Genomic DNA, 20,735 nt, shown 5'->3' on the forward strand with positions numbered 1-20,735 from the left:
AACATGCAGTTAAGACAAACACACATGTGCATTTGTGCATTAATTGTGCAGTCCCTAGCTAAGCATATGTGTGTACTATACTACACACACACACACACACAGAGACACAGACAGAGACACACACACACACACAGAGACACAGACAGAGACACACACACTCCCATATCTGCTGCTTGGAAACCAGCTTGGTTGAGGAGAAGGAGGTATGTCGTTAAGAAAGGTTAGCCTAAACATGGCTCATTACATCATAATTACAGTCTGTGTTGCAAGAACGAGGCCTTGCCAAGGCCAGCTCCGTCTCTCTCTCCGTGGAGGGAGGAGAGAGCTCAACACATCCAACTGGGACACTTCCCAACTACTTCTGGCCCATTGACTACCCATAGTAGTGCACTATTTCTGGCCCATTGACTACCCATAGTAGTGCACTACTTCTGGCCCATTGACTACCCATAGTAGTGCACTACTTCTGACCCATTGACTACCCATAGTAGTGCACTTCCTCTGTCTGTCAGCTTGGCTAAGATCTTCCTCTGTCTCTGTCAGCTTGGTTAGGATCTTCCTCTGTCTCTGTCAGCTTGGCTAGGATCGTCCTCTGTCTCTGTCAGCTTGGCTAGGATCGTCCTCTGTCTCTGTCAGCTTGGCTAGGATCGTCCTCTGTCTCTGTCAGCTTGGCTAGGATCGTCCTCTGTCTCTGTCAGCTTGGCTAGGATCGTCCTCTGTCTCTGTCAGCTTGGCTAGGATCGTCCTCTGTCTCTGTCAGCTTGGCTAGGATCGTCCTCTGTCTCTGTCAGCTTGGCTAGGATCGTCCTCTGTCTCTGTCAGCTTGGCTAGGATCGTCCTCTGTCTCTGTCAGCTTGGCTAGGATCGTCCTCTGTCTCTGTCAGCTTGGCTAGGATCTTCCTCTGTTAGCTTGGCTAGGATCTTCCTCTGTTAGCTTGGCTAGGATCTTCCTCTGTCTCTGTCAGCTTGGCTAGGATCTTCCTCTGTCTCTGTCAGCTTGGCTAGGATCTTCCTCCGTCTCTGTCAGCTTGGCTAGGATCGTCCTCCGTCTCTGTCAGCTTGGCTAGGATCGTCCTCCGTCTCTGTCAGCTTGGCTAGGATCGTCCTCCGTCTCTGTCAGCTTGGCTAGGATCGTCCTCCGTCTCTGTCAGCTTGGCTAGGATCTTCCTCCGTCTCTGTCAGCTTGGCTAGGATCTTCCTCCGTCTCTGTCAGCTTGGCTAGGATCGTCCTCCGTCTCTGTCAGCTTGGCTAGGATCGTCCTCCGTCTCTGTCAGCTTGGCTAGGATCGTCCTCCGTCTCTGTCAGCTTAGCTAGGATCTTCCTCTGTCTCTGTTAGCTTGGCTAGGATCGTCCTCCGTCTCTGTCAGCTTGGCTATGATCTTCCTCTGTCAGCTTAGCTAGGATCGTCCTCTGTCTCTGTCAGCTTGGCTAGGATCTTCCTCCGTCTCTGTCAGCTTGGCTAGGATCGTCCTCCGTCTCTGTCAGCTTGGCTAGGATCGTCCTCCGTCTCTGTCAGCTTGGCTAGGATCGTCCTCCGTCTCTGTCAGCTTGGCTAGGATCGTCCTCTGTCTCTGTCAGCTTAGCTAGGATCTTCCTCTGTCTCTGTTAGCTTAGCTAGGATCTTCCTCTGTCTCTGTCAGCTTGGCTATGACACTTAACACACTTAAATAGATTCCAAAATGTTCACTGAACGTTTTGAGTTGTACAGTGTTTTCTTCAGCTGGGATGTCTCTTTAGTGTCAGAGAGACTGGGACACCCACTTTTACTTGTACGGTCCTCAATTCAAATAATACAGGCATTTATATACTAGGGCTCGAACTATGAACTCTGCACGATAATGAATGAATTGGGTCGAAATGAAAGTTTGTTGCCTTTCACATATTCTTGAGTCTGGGATTGTGCAAAGCTCTTTAGGGCCACACACACGTCTGTTTAACTAATACTATAATCATTTCATTCAACACATCAAACTCCTGTCTGATGCTTATGCAATGTGTGCTGCGAGCCAGCAGACAGCCTGATGGGGGATTGAATCACTATGATGGAGTTCATTTAACTGTGAGGTGGTGGTGGTGGTGGTGGAGGTGGTGGTGGAGGAGGAGATGGTAGGAGGAGATGGTGGAGGAGGAGGTGGAGATGGTGGAGGAGGTGGTGGAGATGGTGGAGGAGGTGGTGGAGATGGTGGAGGAGGAGGAGGCGGTAGGGGAGGAGGTAGGAGGAGGAGGAGATGGTGTAGGAGGAGGAGGAGGAGGCGGTAGGAGGAGGAGGTAGGAGGAGATGGTGGAAGAGGAGGTTGAGATGGTGGAGGAGGTGGTGGAGATGGTGGAGGAGGTGGTGGAGATGGAGGTGGAGGTGGTGGTGGAGATGGAGGTGGAGGTGGTGGTGGAGATGGTGGTGGAGATGTTGGAGATGGTGGAGGAGGTGGTGGAGATGGTGTAGGAGGAGGAGGAGATGGTGTAGGAGGAGGAGGAGGTGGAGGAGGAGGCGGTAGGAGGAGGAGGAGGAGGAGATGGTGGAGGAGGAGATGGTGGAGGAGGAGGAGGCGGTAGGAGGAGGAGGTAGGAGACGGTAGGAGGAGGAGGTGGTGGTAGGAGGAGGAGGAGATGGTGGTATGTCGTTAAGAGAGGCCATTAGAAGACAAACAAAGTGATTCCCTCTCATCCGACACCACAATGCAATATTAACAGCCTGAAGGGGGCAACAGGACTGTTTCTTTACTGCCTAGTGAAGACCAGACAGGACTGTTTCTTTACTGCCTAGTGAAGACCAGACAGGACTGTTTCTTTACTGCCTAGTGAAGACCAGACAGGGCTGTTTCTTTACTGCCTAGTGAAGATCAGACAGGACTGTTTCTTTACTGCCTAGTGAAGACCAGACAGGACTGTTTCTTTACTGCCTAGTGAAGACCAGACAGGGCAGTTTCTTTACTGCCTAGTGAAGACCAGACAGGGCTGTTTCTTTACTGCCTAGTGAAGACCAGACAGGGCTGTTTCTTTACTGCCTAGTGAAGACCAGACAGGACTGTTTCTTTACTGCCTAGTGAAGACCAGACAGGACTGTTTCTTTACTGCCTAGTGAAGACCAGACAGGGCTGTTTCTTTACTGCCTAGTGAAGACCAGACAGGACTGTTTCTTTACTGCCTAGTGAAGACCAGACAGGACTGTTTCTTTACTGCCTAGTGAAGACCAGACAGGACTGTTTCTTTACTGCCTAGTGAAGACCAGACAGGACTGTTTCTTTACTGCCTAGTGAAGACCAGACAGGGCTGTTTCTTTACTGCCTAGTGAAGATCAGACAGGACTGTTTCTTTACTGCCTAGTGAAGACCAGACAGGACTGTTTCTTTACTGCCTAGTGAAGACCAGACAGGGCAGTTTCTTTACTGCCTAGTGAAGACCAGACAGGGCTGTTTCTTTACTGCCTAGTGAAGACCAGACAGGGCTGTTTCTTTACTGCCTAGTGAAGACCAGACAGGACTGTTTCTTTACTGCCTAGTGAAGACCAGACAGGACTGTTTCTTTACTGCCTAGTGAAGACCAGACAGGACTGTTTCTTTACTGCCTAGTGAAGACCAGACAGGACAGTTTCTTTACTGCCTAGTGAAGACCAGACAGGACTGTTTCTTTACTGCCTAGTGAAGACCAGACAGGGCTGTTTCTTTACTGCCTAGTGAAGAGAGGGATCTGTTGATTCACATTGCAGAAGCATCACAGTGTTTCAGGAGGTGTGAGGTTAAGACAACATAGACATTAAATGAAACCATTTTCCATGTGTAGATTACTACTTTTGGCCCGAGCCCTGATAGAGTAGTGCACTATACAGGGAATAAGGGTGGTGTTTGGGATGCAGCCCTGATAGAGTAGTGCACTATACAGGGAATAAGGGTGGTGTTTGGGATGCAGTCCTGATAGAGTAGTGCACTATACAGGGAATAAGGGTGGTGTTTGGGATCCAGCCCTGATAGAGTAGTGCACTATACAGGGAATAAGGGTGGTGTTTGGGATGCAGAACAGACACTCTTACCTTCTGATCGCCACCCGCATGGAAAGCTCTGAAAGAAAATGTTGGAAAATGTTAGAAAGTGTTAGAAAGTCACAGTAGTAGATCCTATAAAACCTTCATTTATACTGAACAAAGAATATATAAAACCGCAACATGTAAAGTGTTGGTCGCAGGTTTCATGAGCTGAAATAAAATAACACAGAAATGTTCCATATGCCCAAAAAAAAGCTTATTTCTTTCAAATGTTGTGAACAAATTGTTTTACCATCCCTGTTAGTGAGCATTTCTCCTTTGCCAAGATATGCCACACCTGGTCAGGTGGATGGATTATCAAGAATCTGATTAAACAGCATGGTCATTACACAGGTGCACCTTGTGCTGGGGGACAAGAAAATGCCACTCTAAAATGTGCCGTTTTGTCAGACAGGTGGAAAGCCAGTATGAGGGTTAGCGCATCAGGCTAGAATGAAAGGCGGCCGGTGCGTCGGGAGAGAAAACATATGTCGAGTTCCAAAACTACATACTCAAAACCCATGAAGAAGAATTACTCAAGGAGGCACCAAAGATGCAAGATGCACCAAATAACAATGCAAGATGCACCAAATAACGCTGAGTTATTAAATTATATAAAGTTAATTATATAATGTTAATCCATGTTCAACAGAATACAACCAGTGAAAGTCGAGCTAATAAAATGTAAAAAATAAAATCTAACAGCAATATGTTTCTGCCTCATGCCTTCATCAGTGCTAACAAATTAACAAGACACGTAATTAAAACAGCCGCTGTGCGCAACAGGTGCAAGAGGATAGTTAGAGACTGACCTTGTATGTTTCTTGTAGTGTTGTCTACAGGCACCAGCAGTCCACCCCCCCCCCCCCCTCCCCTCCTCGCTCTCTGAGCTTTTAAACCCACTTGACTATTTCATATCTATTGCTTCTGATATTGCTACGTCCATGTCCATGTTTGTTAATCATCTTCTATAATATTTCAGGTAATCTCGATTGAGTGCCTGTAGACAACACTAGTGTGGTGTATAGTATGTACAGTATATACCAGTATATACCAGACAGTCAGTGTGGTGTATAGTATGTACAGTATATACCAGACAGTCAGTGTGGTGTATAGTATATACCAGACAGTCAGTGTGGTGTATAGTATGTACAGTATATACCAGACAGTCAGTGTGGTGTATAGTATGTACAGTATATACCAGACAGTCAGTGTGGTGTATAGTATGTACAGTATATACCAGACAGTCAGTGTGGTGTATAGTATATACCAGACAGTCAGTGTGGTGTATAGTATGTACAGTATATACCAGACAGTCAGTGTGGTGTATAGTATATACAGTATATACCAGACAGTCAGTGTGGTGTATAGTATATACAGTATATACCAGACAGTCAGTGTGGTGTATAGTATATACCAGACAGTCAGTGTGGTGTATAGTATATATAGTATATACCAGACAGTCAGTGTGGTGTATAGTATGTATAGTATATACCAGACAGTCAGTGTGGTGTATAGTATATACAGTATATACCAGACAGTCAGTGTGGTGTATAGTATATACAGTATATACCAGACAGTCAGTGTGGTGTATAGTATATACCAGACAGTCAGTGTGGTGTATAGTATGTACAGTATATACCAGACAGTCAGTGTGGTGTATAGTATGTACCAGACAGTCAGTGTGGTGTATAGTATGTATAGTATATACCAGACAGTCAGTGTGGTGTATAGTATGTATAGTATATACCAGACAGTCAGTGTGGTGTATAGTATGTATAGTATATACCAGACAGTCAGTGTGGTGTATAGTATGTATAGTATATACCAGACAGTCAGTGTGGTGTACAGTATATACCAGACAGTCAGTGTGGTGTATAGTATGTACCAGACAGTCAGTGTGGTGTATAGTATGTACAGTATATACCAGACAGTCAGTGTGGTGTATAGTATATACCAGACAGTCAGTGTGGTGTACAGTATATACCAGACAGTCAGTGTGGTGTACAGTATATACCAGACAGTCAGTGTGGTGTATAGTATGTATAGTATATACCAGACAGTCAGTGTGGTGTATAGTATGTATAGTATATACCAGACAGTCAGTGTGGTGTATAGTATGTACAGTATATACCAGACAGTCAGTGTGGTGTATAGTATGTACAGTATATACCAGACAGTCAGTGTGGTGTATAGTATGTACAGTATATACCAGACAGTCAGTGTGGTGTATAGTATATACCAGACAGTCAGTGTGGTGTACAGTATATACCAGACAGTCAGTGTGGTGTACAGTATATACCAGACAGTCAGTGTGGTGTATAGTATGTATAGTATATACCAGACAGTCAGTGTGGTGTATAGTATGTATAGTATATACCAGACAGTCAGTGTGGTGTATAGTATGTACAGTATATACCAGACAGTCAGTGTGGTGTATAGTATGTACAGTATATACCAGACAGTCAGTGTGGTGTATAGTATGTACAGTATATACCAGACAGTCAGTGTGGTGTATAGTATATACCAGACAGTCAGTGTGGTGTATAGTATGTACAGTATATACCAGACAGTCAGTGTGGTGTATAGTATGTACAGTATATACCAGACAGTCAGTGTGGTGTATAGTATATACAGTATATACCAGACAGTCAGTGTGGTGTATAGTATATACAGTATATACCAGACAGTCAGTGTGGTGTATAGTATATACCAGACAGTCAGTGTGGTGTATAGTATATATAGTATATACCAGACAGTCAGTGTGGTGTATAGTATGTATAGTATATACCAGACAGTCAGTGTGGTGTATAGTATATACAGTATATACCAGACAGTCAGTGTGGTGTATAGTATATACAGTATATACCAGACAGTCAGTGTGGTGTATAGTATATACCAGACAGTCAGTGTGGTGTATAGTATGTACAGTATATACCAGACAGTCAGTGTGGTGTATAGTATGTACCAGACAGTTAGTGTGGTGTATAGTATGTATAGTATATACCAGACAGTCAGTGTGGTGTATAGTATGTATAGTATATACCAGACAGTCAGTGTGGTGTATAGTATGTATAGTATATACCAGACAGTCAGTGTGGTGTATAGTATGTATAGTATATACCAGACAGTCAGTGTGGTGTACAGTATATACCAGACAGTCAGTGTGGTGTATAGTATGTACCAGACAGTCAGTGTGGTGTATAGTATGTACAGTATATACCAGACAGTCAGTGTGGTGTATAGTATATACCAGACAGTCAGTGTGGTGTACAGTATATACCAGACAGTCAGTGTGGTGTACAGTATATACCAGACAGTCAGTGTGGTGTATAGTATGTATAGTATATACCAGACAGTCAGTGTGGTGTATAGTATGTATAGTATATACCAGACAGTCAGTGTGGTGTATAGTATGTATAGTATATACCAGACAGTCAGTGTGGTGTATAGTATATACAGTATATACCAGACAGTCAGTGTGGTGTATAGTATATACCAGACAGTCAGTGTGGTGTATAGTATGTATAGTATATACCAGACAGTCAGTGTGGTGTATAGTATATACCAGACAGTCAGTGTGGTGTATAGTATGTATAGTATATACCAGACAGTCAGTGTGGTGTATAGTATGTATAGTATATACCAGACAGTCAGTGTGGTGTATAGTATGTACAGTATATACCAGACAGTCAGTGTGGTGTATAGTATGTACAGTATATACCAGACAGTCAGTGTGGTGTATAGTATGTACAGTATATACCAGACAGTCAGTGTGGTGTATAGTATATACCAGACAGTCAGTGTGGTGTATAGTATGTACAGTATATACCAGACAGTCAGTGTGGTGTATAGTATGTACAGTATATACCAGACAGTCAGTGTGGTGTATAGTATATACAGTATATACCAGACAGTCAGTGTGGTGTATAGTATATACAGTATATACCAGACAGTCAGTGTGGTGTATAGTATATACCAGACAGTCAGTGTGGTGTATAGTATATATAGTATATACCAGACAGTCAGTGTGGTGTATAGTATGTATAGTATATACCAGACAGTCAGTGTGGTGTATAGTATATACAGTATATACCAGACAGTCAGTGTGGTGTATAGTATATACAGTATATACCAGACAGTCAGTGTGGTGTATAGTATATACCAGACAGTCAGTGTGGTGTATAGTATGTACAGTATATACCAGACAGTCAGTGTGGTGTATAGTATGTACCAGACAGTTAGTGTGGTGTATAGTATGTATAGTATATACCAGACAGTCAGTGTGGTGTATAGTATGTATAGTATATACCAGACAGTCAGTGTGGTGTATAGTATGTATAGTATATACCAGACAGTCAGTGTGGTGTATAGTATGTATAGTATATACCAGACAGTCAGTGTGGTGTACAGTATATACCAGACAGTCAGTGTGGTGTATAGTATGTACCAGACAGTCAGTGTGGTGTATAGTATGTACAGTATATACCAGACAGTCAGTGTGGTGTATAGTATATACCAGACAGTCAGTGTGGTGTACAGTATATACCAGACAGTCAGTGTGGTGTACAGTATATACCAGACAGTCAGTGTGGTGTATAGTATGTATAGTATATACCAGACAGTCAGTGTGGTGTATAGTATGTATAGTATATACCAGACAGTCAGTGTGGTGTATAGTATGTATAGTATATACCAGACAGTCAGTGTGGTGTATAGTATATACAGTATATACCAGACAGTCAGTGTGGTGTATAGTATATACCAGACAGTCAGTGTGGTGTATAGTATGTATAGTATATACCAGACAGTCAGTGTGGTGTATAGTATATACCAGACAGTCAGTGTGGTGTATAGTATGTATAGTATATACCAGACAGTCAGTGTGGTGTACAGTATATACCAGACAGTCAGTGTGGTGTATAGTATATACCAGACAGTCAGTGTGGTGTATAGTATGTACAGTATATACCAGACAGTCAGTGTGGTGTATAGTATGTACAGTATATACCAGACAGTCAGTGTGGTGTATAGTATATACAGTATATACCAGACAGTCAGTGTGGTGTATAGTATATACAGTATATACCAGACAGTCAGTGTGGTGTATAGTATATACAGTATATACCAGACAGTCAGTGTGGTGTATAGTATATACAGTATATACCAGACAGTCAGTGTGGTGTATAGTATATACAGTATATACCAGACAGTCAGTGTGGTGTATAGTATATACCAGACAGTCAGTGTGGTGTATAGTTTGTTTTTATTATAACATGGTTAGTTTTGAAGAAGCCGCTTGATGCAGAGTAAATGTTGTCATATACGCTTAGTTACCATAGTCAAATCCGGCTTTCCAATGTCTTAAAATCCATCACAAACAAATTCATATTTGTCTCAATAAATTTTTCTTTAAATATGGACTAATCCAAACTATCAAAAAGGTTAGAATAATGGTATCCTAAATATTATAAGGTGAACCAACAGTATTACGTCCTAACACTGAGGCCCCATGTACCTCATTATTACTTCCCAACACTGAGGCCCCATGTACCTCATTATTACTTCCCAACACTGAGGCCCCATGTACCTCATTATGACTTCCTAACACTGAGGCCCCATGTACCTCATTATGACTTCCTAACACTGAGGCCCCATGTACCTCATTATGACTTCCCAACACTGAGGCCCCATGTACCTCATTATGACTTCCTAACACTGAGGCCCCATGTACCTCATTATTACTTCCTAACACTGAGGCCCCATGTACCTCATTATTACTTCCTAACACTGAGGCCCCATGTACCTCATTATTACTTCCTAACACTGAGGCCCCATGTACCTCATTATTACTTCCCAACACTGAGGCCCCATGTACCTCATTATTACTTCCCAACACTGAGGCCCCATGTACCTCATTATTACTTCCCAACACTGAGGCCCCATGTACCTCATTATTACTTCCTAACACTGAGGCCCCATGTACCTCATTATTACTTCCTAACACTGAGGCCCCATGTACCTCATTATTACTTCCCAACACTGAGGCCCCATGTACCTCATTATTACTTCCTAACACTGAGGCCCCATGTACCTCATTATTACTTCCTAACACTGAGGCCCCATGTACCTCATTACTACTTCCTAACACTGAGGCCCCATGTACCTCATTATTACTTCCCAACACTGAGGCCCCATGTACCTCATTATTACTTCCCAACACTGACGCCCCATGTACCTCATTATTACTTCCCAACACTGAGGCCCCATGTACCTCATTATTACTTCCTAACACTGAGGCCCCATGTACCTCATTATTACTTCCTAACACTGAGGCCCCATGTACCTCATTATTACTTCCCAACACTGAGGCCCCATGTACCTCATTATTACTTCCCAACACTGAGGCCCCATGTACCTCATTATTACTTCCTAACACTGAGGCCCCATGTACCTCATTATTACTTCCCAACACTGAGGCCCCATGTACCTCATTATTACTTCCTAACACTGAGGCCCCATGTACCTCATTATTACTTCCTAACACTGAGGCCCCATGTACCTCATTATTACTTCCTAACACTGAGGCCCCATGTACCTCATTATTACTTCCCAACACTGAGGCCCCATGTACCTCATTATTACTTCCCAACACTGACGCCCCATGTACCTCATTATTACTTCCCAACACTGAGGCCCCATGTACCTCATTACTACTTCCCAACACTGAGGCCCCATGTACCTCATTATTACTTCCCAACACTGAGGCCCCATGTACATCATTATTACTTCCCAACACTGAGGCCCCATGTACCTCATTATTACTTCTTAACACTGAGGCCCCATGTACCTCATTATTACTTCTTAACACTGAGGCCCCATGTACCTCATTATTACTTCTTAACACTGAGGCCCTATGTACCTCATTATGACATCCTAACACTGAGGCCCCATGTACCTCATTATGACTTCCCAACACTGAGGCCCCATGTACCTCATTATTACTTCAACACTGAGGCCCCATGTACCTCATTATGACTTCCTAACACTGAGGCCCTACAGTGCCTTGCGAAAGTATTCGGCCCCCTTGAACTTTGCGACCTTTTGCCACATTTCAGGCTTCAAACATAAAGATATAAAACTGTATTTTTTTGTGAAGAATCAACAACAAGTGGGACACAATCATGAAGTGGAACGACATTTATTGGATATTTCAAACTTTTTTAACAAATCAAAAACTGAAAAATTGGGCGTGCAAAATTATTCGACCCCCTTAAGTTAATACTTTGTAGCGCCACCTTTTGCTGCGATTACAGCTGTAAGTCGCTTGGGGTATGTCTCTATCAGTTTTGCACATCGAGAGACTGACATTTTTTCCCATTCCTCCTTGCAAAACAGCTCGAGCTCAGTGAGGTTGGATGGAGAGCATTTGTGAACAGCAGTTTTCAGTTCTTTCCACAGATTCTCGATTGGATTCAGGTCTGGACTTTGACTTGGCCATTCTAACACCTGGATATGTTTATTTTTGAACCATTCCATTGTAGATTTTGCTTTATGTTTTGGATAATTGTCTTGTTGGAAGACAAATCTCCGTCCCAGTCTCAGGTCTTTTGCAGACTCCATCAGGTTTTCTTCCAGAATGGTCCTGTATTTGGCTCCATCCATCTTCCCATCAATTTTAACCATCTTCCCTGTCCCTGCTGAAGAAATGCAGGCCCAAACCATGATGCTGCCACCACCATGTTTGACAGTGGGGATGGTGTGTTCAGGGTGATGAGCTGTGTTGCTTTTACGCCAAACATAACGTTTTGCATTGTTGCCAAAAAATTCAATTTTGGTTTCATCTGACCAGAGCACCTTCTTCCACATGTTTGGTGTGTCTCCCAGGTGGCTTGTGGCAAACTTTAAACAACACTTTTTATGGATATCTTTAAGAAATGGCTTTCTTCTTGCCACTCTTCCATAAAGGCCAGATTTGTACAATATACGACTGATTGCTGTCCTATGGACAGAGTCTCCCACCTCAGCTGTAGATCTCTGCAGTTCATCCAGAGTGATCATGGGCCTCTTTGCTGCATCTCTGATCAGTCTTCTCCTTGTATGAGCTGAAAGTTTAGAGGGACGGCCAGGTCTTGGTAGATTTGCAGTGGTCTGATACTCCTTCCATTTCAATATTATCGCTTGCACAGTGCTCCTTGGGATGTTTAAAGCTTGGGAAATCTTTTTGTATCCAAATCCGGCTTTAAACTTCTTCACAACAGTATCTCGGACCTGCCTGGTGTGTTCCTTGTTCTTCATGATGCTCTCTGCGCTTTTAACGGACCTCTGAGACTATCACAGTGCAGGTGCATTTATACGGAGACTTGATTACACACAGGTGGATTGTATTTATCATCATTAGTAATTTAGGTCAACATTGGATCATTCAGAGATCCTCACTGAACTTCTGGAGAGAGTTTGCTGCACTGAAAGTAAATGGGCTGAATAATTTTGCACGCCCAATTTTTCAGTTTTTGATTTGTTAAAAAAGTTTGAAATATCCAATAAATGTCGTTCCACTTCATGATTGTGTCCCACTTGTTGTTGATTCTTCACTAAAAAATACAGTTTTATATCTTTATGTTTGAAGCCTGAAATGTGGCAAAAGGTCGCAAAGTTCAAGGGGGCCGAATACTTTCGCAAGGCACTGTATGTACCTCCTAACACTGAGGCCCTATGTACCTCATTATTACTTCCTAACACTGAGGCCCCATGTACCTCATTATGACTTCCTAACACTGAGGCCCCATGTACCTCATTATTACTTCCCAACACTGAGGCCCCATGTACCTCATTATGACTTCCTAACACTGAGGCCCCATGTACCTCATTATTACTTCCCAACACTGAGGCCACATGTACCTCATTATTACTTCCCAACAGAGGCCCCATGTACCTCATTATTACTTCCCAACACTGAGGCCACATGTACCTCATTATTACTTCCCAACACTGAGGCCTCTGTCCCTATCCTTTAACATTACTGTCTTCTGCTAGCCTGGTCACGGATCTGTCTGTGCTGTCCTGTTAATTCCCCACGGTCAGGAGTTGGCATGGCAACACAGACCGATCTGGGATCAGTCTAGTCCTCTGTCACTATCCCAGTTAAATATTCCACTTGCTGATGTAGCCTAGAACCTAAATCGTCCCAAATGACACCCTATATAGTGCACTACGACGCAATCTCAATTGCACTCCACCCTAGATGGGAGGAATACCTACAGCACATTGGGAAAGTATTCAGACCCCTTGACTCTTTCCACATTGTGTTTGTTATGTTAGAGTCTTATTCTAAAATTGATTAAATAAATAAACATCCTCAATCTACACACAATACCCCATAATGACAACGCGAACACAGGTTTTATAAATGTTTGCAAATGTATTGAAAATAAAAAAACATAAATACCTTATTTACATAAGAATTCAGACCCTTTACTATGAGACTTGAAATTGAGCTCAGGTGCATCCTGTTTCCATTGATCATCCTTGAGATGTTTCTACAACTTGATTGGAGTCCAGCTGTGGTAAAATCAATTGATTGAACGTGACTTGGAAAGGCACACACCTGTCTATGTAAGGTTCCACAGCAGAAACCAAGTCATGAGGTCAAAGGAATTGTCCGTAGAGCACCGAGACAGGATTGTGTCAAGGTACAGATCAGGGGAAAGGTACCAAATAATTTCTGCAGCATTGAAGGTCCCCAAGAACACAGTGGCCGCCATCATTCTGAAATGGAAGTTTGGAACCGCCAAGCCTCTTCGTAGAAGATTGCTCGGCCAAACTGAGCAATTGAGTGAGAAGAGACTTGGTCAGGGAGGTGACTAAGAACCCGATGGTCACCGACAGAGTTCCAGAGTTCTTCTGTGGAGATGGGAGAACCTTCCAGAAAGACAACCATCTCTGGAGCACTCCACCAATCAGGCCTTTATGGTAGTGGCCAGACAGAAGCCACTTCTCAGTAAAAGGCACATGACAGCCCACTTGGAGTTTGCCAAAAGGCACCTAAAGGACTCTGACCATGAGAAACAAGATTCTCTGGTCTGATGACACCAAGAACAAACTCTTTGGCCCGAATGCCAAGCGCCACGTCTGGAAGAAACCTGGCACCATCCCTACGGTGAAGCATGGTGGTGGCAGCATCATGCTGTGGGAATGTTTTTCAGAGGCAGGGACTGGGAGACTAGTCAGGATTGAGGAAAAGTTGAACGAAGCAAAGTACAGAGAGATCCTTGATGAAAACCTGCTCCAGAGCGCTCAGGACCTCAGACTAGGGGGAAGATTCACCTTCCAACAGGACAACGACCCTAAGCTCACAGCCAAGACAACGAGGTACATAGGGCCTCAGTGGTGGGAATGGCTTTGGGACAAGTCTCAATGTCCTTGAATGGCCCAGCCAGAGCCGGGACTTGAACCCGATCGAACATCTCTCGAGAGACCTGAAAATAGCTCTGCAGCAACACTCCCCATCCAACCTGACAGAGCTTGAGAGGATCTGCAGAGAAGAATGGGAGAAACTCTCAAAATACAGGTGTGCCAAGCTTGTAGCGTCATACCCAAGAAGACTCGAGGCTGTAATCGCTGCCAAAGGTGCTTCAACAAAGTACTGAGGGGTCTGAAGGGTCTGAATACTTATGTAAATGTGATATTTCAGTTTTTCAAAAAAATACTTTTTCCTTTGTCATTATGGGGTATTGTGATGTCATTATGGGGTATTGTGATGTCATTATGGGGTATTGTGATGTCATTATGGGGTGTTGTGATGTCATTATGGGGTGTTGTGATGTCATTATGGGGTGTTGTGATTTCATTATGGGGTGTTGTGATGTCATTATGGGGTGTTGTGATGTCATTATGGGGTATTGTGATGTCATTATGGGGTATTGTGATGTCATTATGGGGTATTGTGATGTCATTATGGGGTATTGTGATGTCATTATGGGGTGTTGTGATGTCATTATGGGGTGTTGTGATGTCATTATGGGGTGTTGTGTTGTCATTATGGGGTGTTGTGTGTAGATTGATGATGGGGGAAAACAATTGAATCCATTTTAGAATAAGGCTGTAACGTAACAAAATGTGGAAAAAGTCAAGGGGTCTGAATGCTTTCCGAATGCACAGCATGTGAGAATGCTGTTCATTGACTACAGCTCAGTGTTCAACACCATGGTGCCCTCCAAGCCCATCACTAAACTAAAGAACCTGGGCTTTAACACCTCCCTCAGGAACTGGATCCTGGACTTCCTGACGAGCCGCCCCCACTGGGGAGGGTAAGCAACAATCACATCCGCCATGCTGACCTTCAACACAGGGGGCCTCTCAGGGGTGTGTGCTTAGTCCCTTCCTGTACTCCCAGTTCACCCACAACTGTGTGGACACTTAAGACACCATCATCAAGCGACACGACGACGGCAGGCCTGATCACCCGCGACGGTGTGTCATCTTTGCACTACACATGATCATTTATTTGATCTCATATTTAAAGTCATAAGGCTCTATATCAGGCGGTGTGAAAGGAAAGCCCGAGAAAATGGTTAAAAAGCCTCCAGCCACCCTAGTCATACTGTTCTCTCAGGCTTCCCGCACAGCGGAGCAATAAGTCTGACACCAGCTCCCGAACAGCTTCTCTCCCCAAACCATAAGACTGCTAATAGCTAACATAAATGGCTACACAGACGATCTGCATGGACCCTTCGGTTTTAAACATGAAAACTGGAAAATGTTGGCTCCCTCCGTCTCTATCATACTTCCTTCCTGTGATTCTGCATACCACACACATTATCACACCCAGGGCTGGCAGCATACTGATAGGAAACCAATCCATTCTACAAGTCCAACAAGTCTGTATCAGATAGGAAACAGGAGGGAGAAGAGAGTTAATAAGAGACAGCGGTAGAGAATGGTAGAGGCTGATACTGATGTCACAGCTCTAGGAAACAAAATGTCAAGTTTAGTGGGTGCAACACTCAGAGATTAATACTAAAGTACTTCAACAAGTCTTCAAGTTAACGTCTTAAAGTGACTGGCCGTACCCACACTAGCGTACTACATACTTAAACTGCATTTACTCATCATTGTGTTCTATTTACCGCATACCGTTTAATAAAAGGAACGCTGTAGTGGCTCCTGATTGGCCGAGCAGGTAGGGCGGGGCCGAGTGCGGGTGGATGCATCACATTAAACCAGCCTGATAATAGCTCATTTCCAATGTGATTAATTTATCTAAACTCTGAATGGAGTTAACGGCATACTCAGGCGGGTTATAGACCTACTCGGGCGGGTTATAGACCTACTCGGGCTAGTTATAGACCTACTCGGGCTAGTTATAGACCTACTCGGGCTGGTTATAGACCTACTCGGGCTGGTTATAGACCTACTCGGGCTGGTTATAGACCTACTCGGGCTGGTTATAGACCTACTCGGGCTGGTTATAGACCTACTCGGGCTGGTTATAGACCTACTCGGGCTGGTTATAGACCTACTCGGGCTGGTTATAGACCTACTCGGGCTGGTTATAGACCTACTCGGGCTGGTTATAGACCTACTCGGGCTGGTTATAGACCTACTCGGGCTGGTTATAGACCTACTCGGGCTGGTTATAGACCTACTCGGGCTGGTTATAGACCTACTCGGGCTGGTTATAGACCTACTCGGGCTGGTTATAGACCTACTCGGGCTGGTTATAGACCTACTCGGGCTGGTTATAGACCTACTCGGGCTGGTTATAGACCTACTCGGGCTGGTTATAGACCTACTCGGGCTAGTTATAGACCTACTCGGGCTAGTTATAGACCTACTCGGGCTAGTTATAGACCTACTCGGGCTAGTTATAGACCTACTCGGGCTAGTTATAGACCTACTCGGGCTAGTTATATACCTACTCGGGCTAGTTATATACCTACTCGGGCTAGTTATATACCTACTCGGGCTAGTTATATACCTACTCGGGCTAGTTATATACCTACTCGGGCTAGTTATATACCTACTCGGGCTAGTTATATACCTACTCGGGCTAGTTATATACCTACTCGGGCTAGTTATATACCTACTCGGGCTAGTTATATACCTACTCGGGCTAGTTATATACCTACTCGGGCTAGTTATATACCTACTCGGGCTAGTTATATACCTACTCGGGCTAGTTATATACCTACTCGGGCTAGTTATATACCTACTCGGGCTAGTTATATACCTACTCGGGCTAGTTATATACCTACTCGGGCTAGTTATATACCTACTCGGGCTAGTTATATACCTACTCGGGCTAGTTATATACCTACTCGGGCTAGTTATATACCTACTCGGGCTAGTTATATACCTACTCGGGCTAGTTATATACCTACTCGGGCTAGTTATATACCTACTCGGGCTAGTTATATACCTACTCGGGCTAGTTATATACCTACTCGGGCTAGTTATATACCTACTCGGGCTAGTTATATACCTACTCGGGCTAGTTATATACCTACTCGGGCTAGTTATATACCTACTCGGGCTAGTTATATACCTACTCGGGCTAGTTATATACCTACTCGGGCTAGTTATATACCTACTCGGGCTAGTTATATACCTACTCGGGCTAGTTATATACCTACTCGGGCTAGTTATATACCTACTCGGGCTAGTTATATACCTACTCGGGCTAGTTATATACCTACTCGGGCTAGTTATATACCTACTCGGGCTAGTTATATACCTACTCAGGCTAGTTATATACCTACTCAGGCTAGTTATATACCTACTCAGGCTGGTTATATACCTACTCAGGCTGGTTATAGACCTACTCAGGCTGGTTATAGACCTACTCAGGCTGGTTATAGACCTACTCAGGCTGGTTATAGACCTACTCAGGCTGGTTATAGACCTACTCAGGCTGGTTATAGACCTACTCAGGCTGGTTATAGACCTACTCAGGCTGGTTATAGACCTACTCAGGCTGGTTATAGACCTACTCAGGCTGGTTATAGACCTACTCAGGCTGGTTATAGACCTACTCAGGCTGGTTATAGACCTACTCAGGCTGGTTATAGACCTACTCAGGCTGGTTATAGTCAGACTATCACATTAGACGTATACCATAGCCCACATAACCCATCTATCCTTATGAAAAAGGACTGAAGGCAGAAACAGATGATTTGGTTCCATTTCAACATACTGTGTAGCCAGACTTTAAACTGTTCAAAGGTTCAAATCAAAATTCTATTGCAAAACAACATGGACAGTCTACCATGGACTAATCACCAGTCAGTGATCCCAGAGATATCTCTCTCTCTGAACCAGGGCATTCTTTTCTTTTCAAGGTCACATACGTCATCACACACACACACACACACACACACACACACACACACACACACACACACACACACACACACACACACAGTTGAATAGAGCCCTATTGTGTTTCTCTAGATGATCAGTGATAGATTACTGGGTAAAGCTAGTTCCTTCACTAGGCTGCTACCTGCTCGTGGAACAACTCATTCGAAAATCATGGGCATGAATATGGAGTTGGTCCCTCCCCCCCTTGCTGCTATAACAGCCTCCACTCTACTGGGAAGGTTTTCCTCTAGATGTTGGTACATTGCTGAGGGGACTTTCTTCCATTCAGCCACATGAGCATTAGTGAGGCAAAACACCAGTCTCAACGTCAACAGTGAGGAGGGGACTCCGGGATTCTGGCCTTCTAGGCAGAGTTGTAAAGAAAAAGCCATATCTCAGACTGGCCAATAAAAATAAAAGATTAAGATGGGCAAAATAACACAGACGCTGGACAGAGGAACTCTGTCTAGAAGGCCAGCATCCCGGAGTCACCTCTTCACTGTTGACATGGAGACTGGTGTTTTGTGAGTACTATTTAATGAAGCAGCCAGTTGAGGACTTGAGGCATCTGTTTCTCAAACTAGACACTCTAATGTACCTGTCCTCTTGCCCAGTTGTGCACCGGGGCCTCCCACTCCTATTTCTATTCTGGGTGGAGACAGTTTGTGCTGTTCTGTGAAGGGAGTAGTACACAGCGTTGAACAAGACCTTCAGTTTGGTAATTTCTCGCATGGAATAGCCTTCATTTCTCAGATCAAGAATAGACTGACGAGTTTCAGAAGAAAGGTCTTTGTTTCTGGCCATTTTGAGCCTGTAATCGATCCCACAAATGCTGATGGTACAGATACTCAACTAGTCTAAAGACGGCCAGTTTAATCGCTTCTTTAAATAAGCACAAACATTTTCAGCTGTGCTAACATGTTTGAAAAAGGGTTTTCTAATCTGATTTCTGATCAATTAACCTTGTGATGGTTGCTGATAATGGGCCTCTGTACACCCAAGTAGACATTCCATTAAAAATCTGCCGTTTCCAGCTAAAAATAGTCATTTTCAACATTAACAATCTACACTGTATTTCTGATCAACTTGCTTTTCTTTCAAAAACGAGAATTTCTAAGTGACCCCAAACTTTTGATGTACAAAATAAAGTATGTACAATCACACACACACACACGTAAATAAATTAAAAACATGGACAAAAGATTGTCCACAAAACAATTATACATAAAAAAAGAAACGCCTCTTTTTCAGGACCCTGTCTTTCAAAGATAATTAGTAAAAAATCCAAATAACTCCACAGATCTTCATTGTAAAGGGTTTAGACACCGTTTCCCGTGCTTGTTCAATGATCCATAAACAACTAACGAACATGCACCTGTGGAACGGTCGTTAAGACACTAACAGCTTACAGAGGCCGTTCTACTGACTCTGAAAAACACCAAAAGAAAGATGCCCAGGGTCCCTGCTCATCTGTGTGAACTTGCCTTAGACATGCTGCAAGGAGGCATGAGGACTGCAGATGTGGCCAGGGCAATAAATTGCAATGTCTGTACTGTGAGACGCCTAAGACAGCACTACAGGGAGACAGGACGGACAGCTGATTGTCCTCGCAGTGGCAGACCACGTGTAACAACACCTGCACAGGATCGGTACATCCGAACATCACACCTGGGGGGCAGGTACAGGACGGCAACAACAACTGCCCGAGTTACACCAGGAACGCACAATCCCTTCATCAGTGCTCAGATTCTCAGCCTATTGCCGCCCCATGTTACCCAACGCCTTCTAAAGAACTATTGTAAATGACAATTGAGTGGGCCAACATTAAAAAAGGCCACAATCAACTCTATGCGGAGGATGTGTCAGGCTGCATGAAAGCAAATGGTTGTCACACCAGATACTGACTGTTTCTGATCCACTGCCCTACCATATTAAGGTATCTGTGGCCAACAGATGCGTATCTGTATTCCCAGTCATGTGAAATCCATAGATTAGGGTCTGATGAATTGATTTTAATTGGCCGATTTCCTTACATGAAATGTAATTCAGTACAATCGTTTGTTTTTCCGTTTATATTTATCAGATGCTTTCATCCAAAACGACTTAGACTTGTGTGTTCATACACTTTACGTATGGGATGGTCCCGGGAATCGTACCCACTGCCCTGGCGTTACAAGGCTCCATAAATCTACCGACTGAGCTACAAAAGCACCGCAGTCTGAAACCTGTATAATACTTTATCAGATCCATGGAATATAAAACTAGGCCACAAATCAAAACCAAAGCCAATACACCATCGTTCAGTCATAAAACTGTCCTCCTAACTCATCTGAAAAACAAACTGTGGAAGCCTTCCAA

At 43.8% G+C, this 20,735-nt stretch overlaps 1 protein-coding gene across 5 annotated transcripts in view; it reads right to left on the reverse strand.

The window, feature by feature from the left end:
• Positions 1-20,735, reverse strand: part of LOC139390417 (PDZ and LIM domain protein 7-like) — a 121,114-nt gene that overhangs the window by 42,877 nt on the left and 57,502 nt on the right. For all 5 annotated transcript variants that reach the window (XR_011629506.1, XR_011629505.1, XR_011629507.1 and 2 more), the window contains exon 4: positions 4,026-4,053. Coding sequence is in view for 1 of the 5 variants with exons in the window: in XM_071137532.1 (XP_070993633.1) it covers positions 4,026-4,053 (28 nt within the window). In the remaining 4 variants the exon portion in view is untranslated. The remainder of the gene's footprint in view (positions 1-4,025; positions 4,054-20,735) is intronic.

This window comes from Oncorhynchus clarkii, chromosome 31, assembly GCF_045791955.1.
Source record: "Oncorhynchus clarkii lewisi isolate Uvic-CL-2024 chromosome 31, UVic_Ocla_1.0, whole genome shotgun sequence".
In the NCBI taxonomy this organism is placed as follows: domain Eukaryota; kingdom Metazoa; phylum Chordata; class Actinopteri; order Salmoniformes; family Salmonidae; genus Oncorhynchus; species Oncorhynchus clarkii.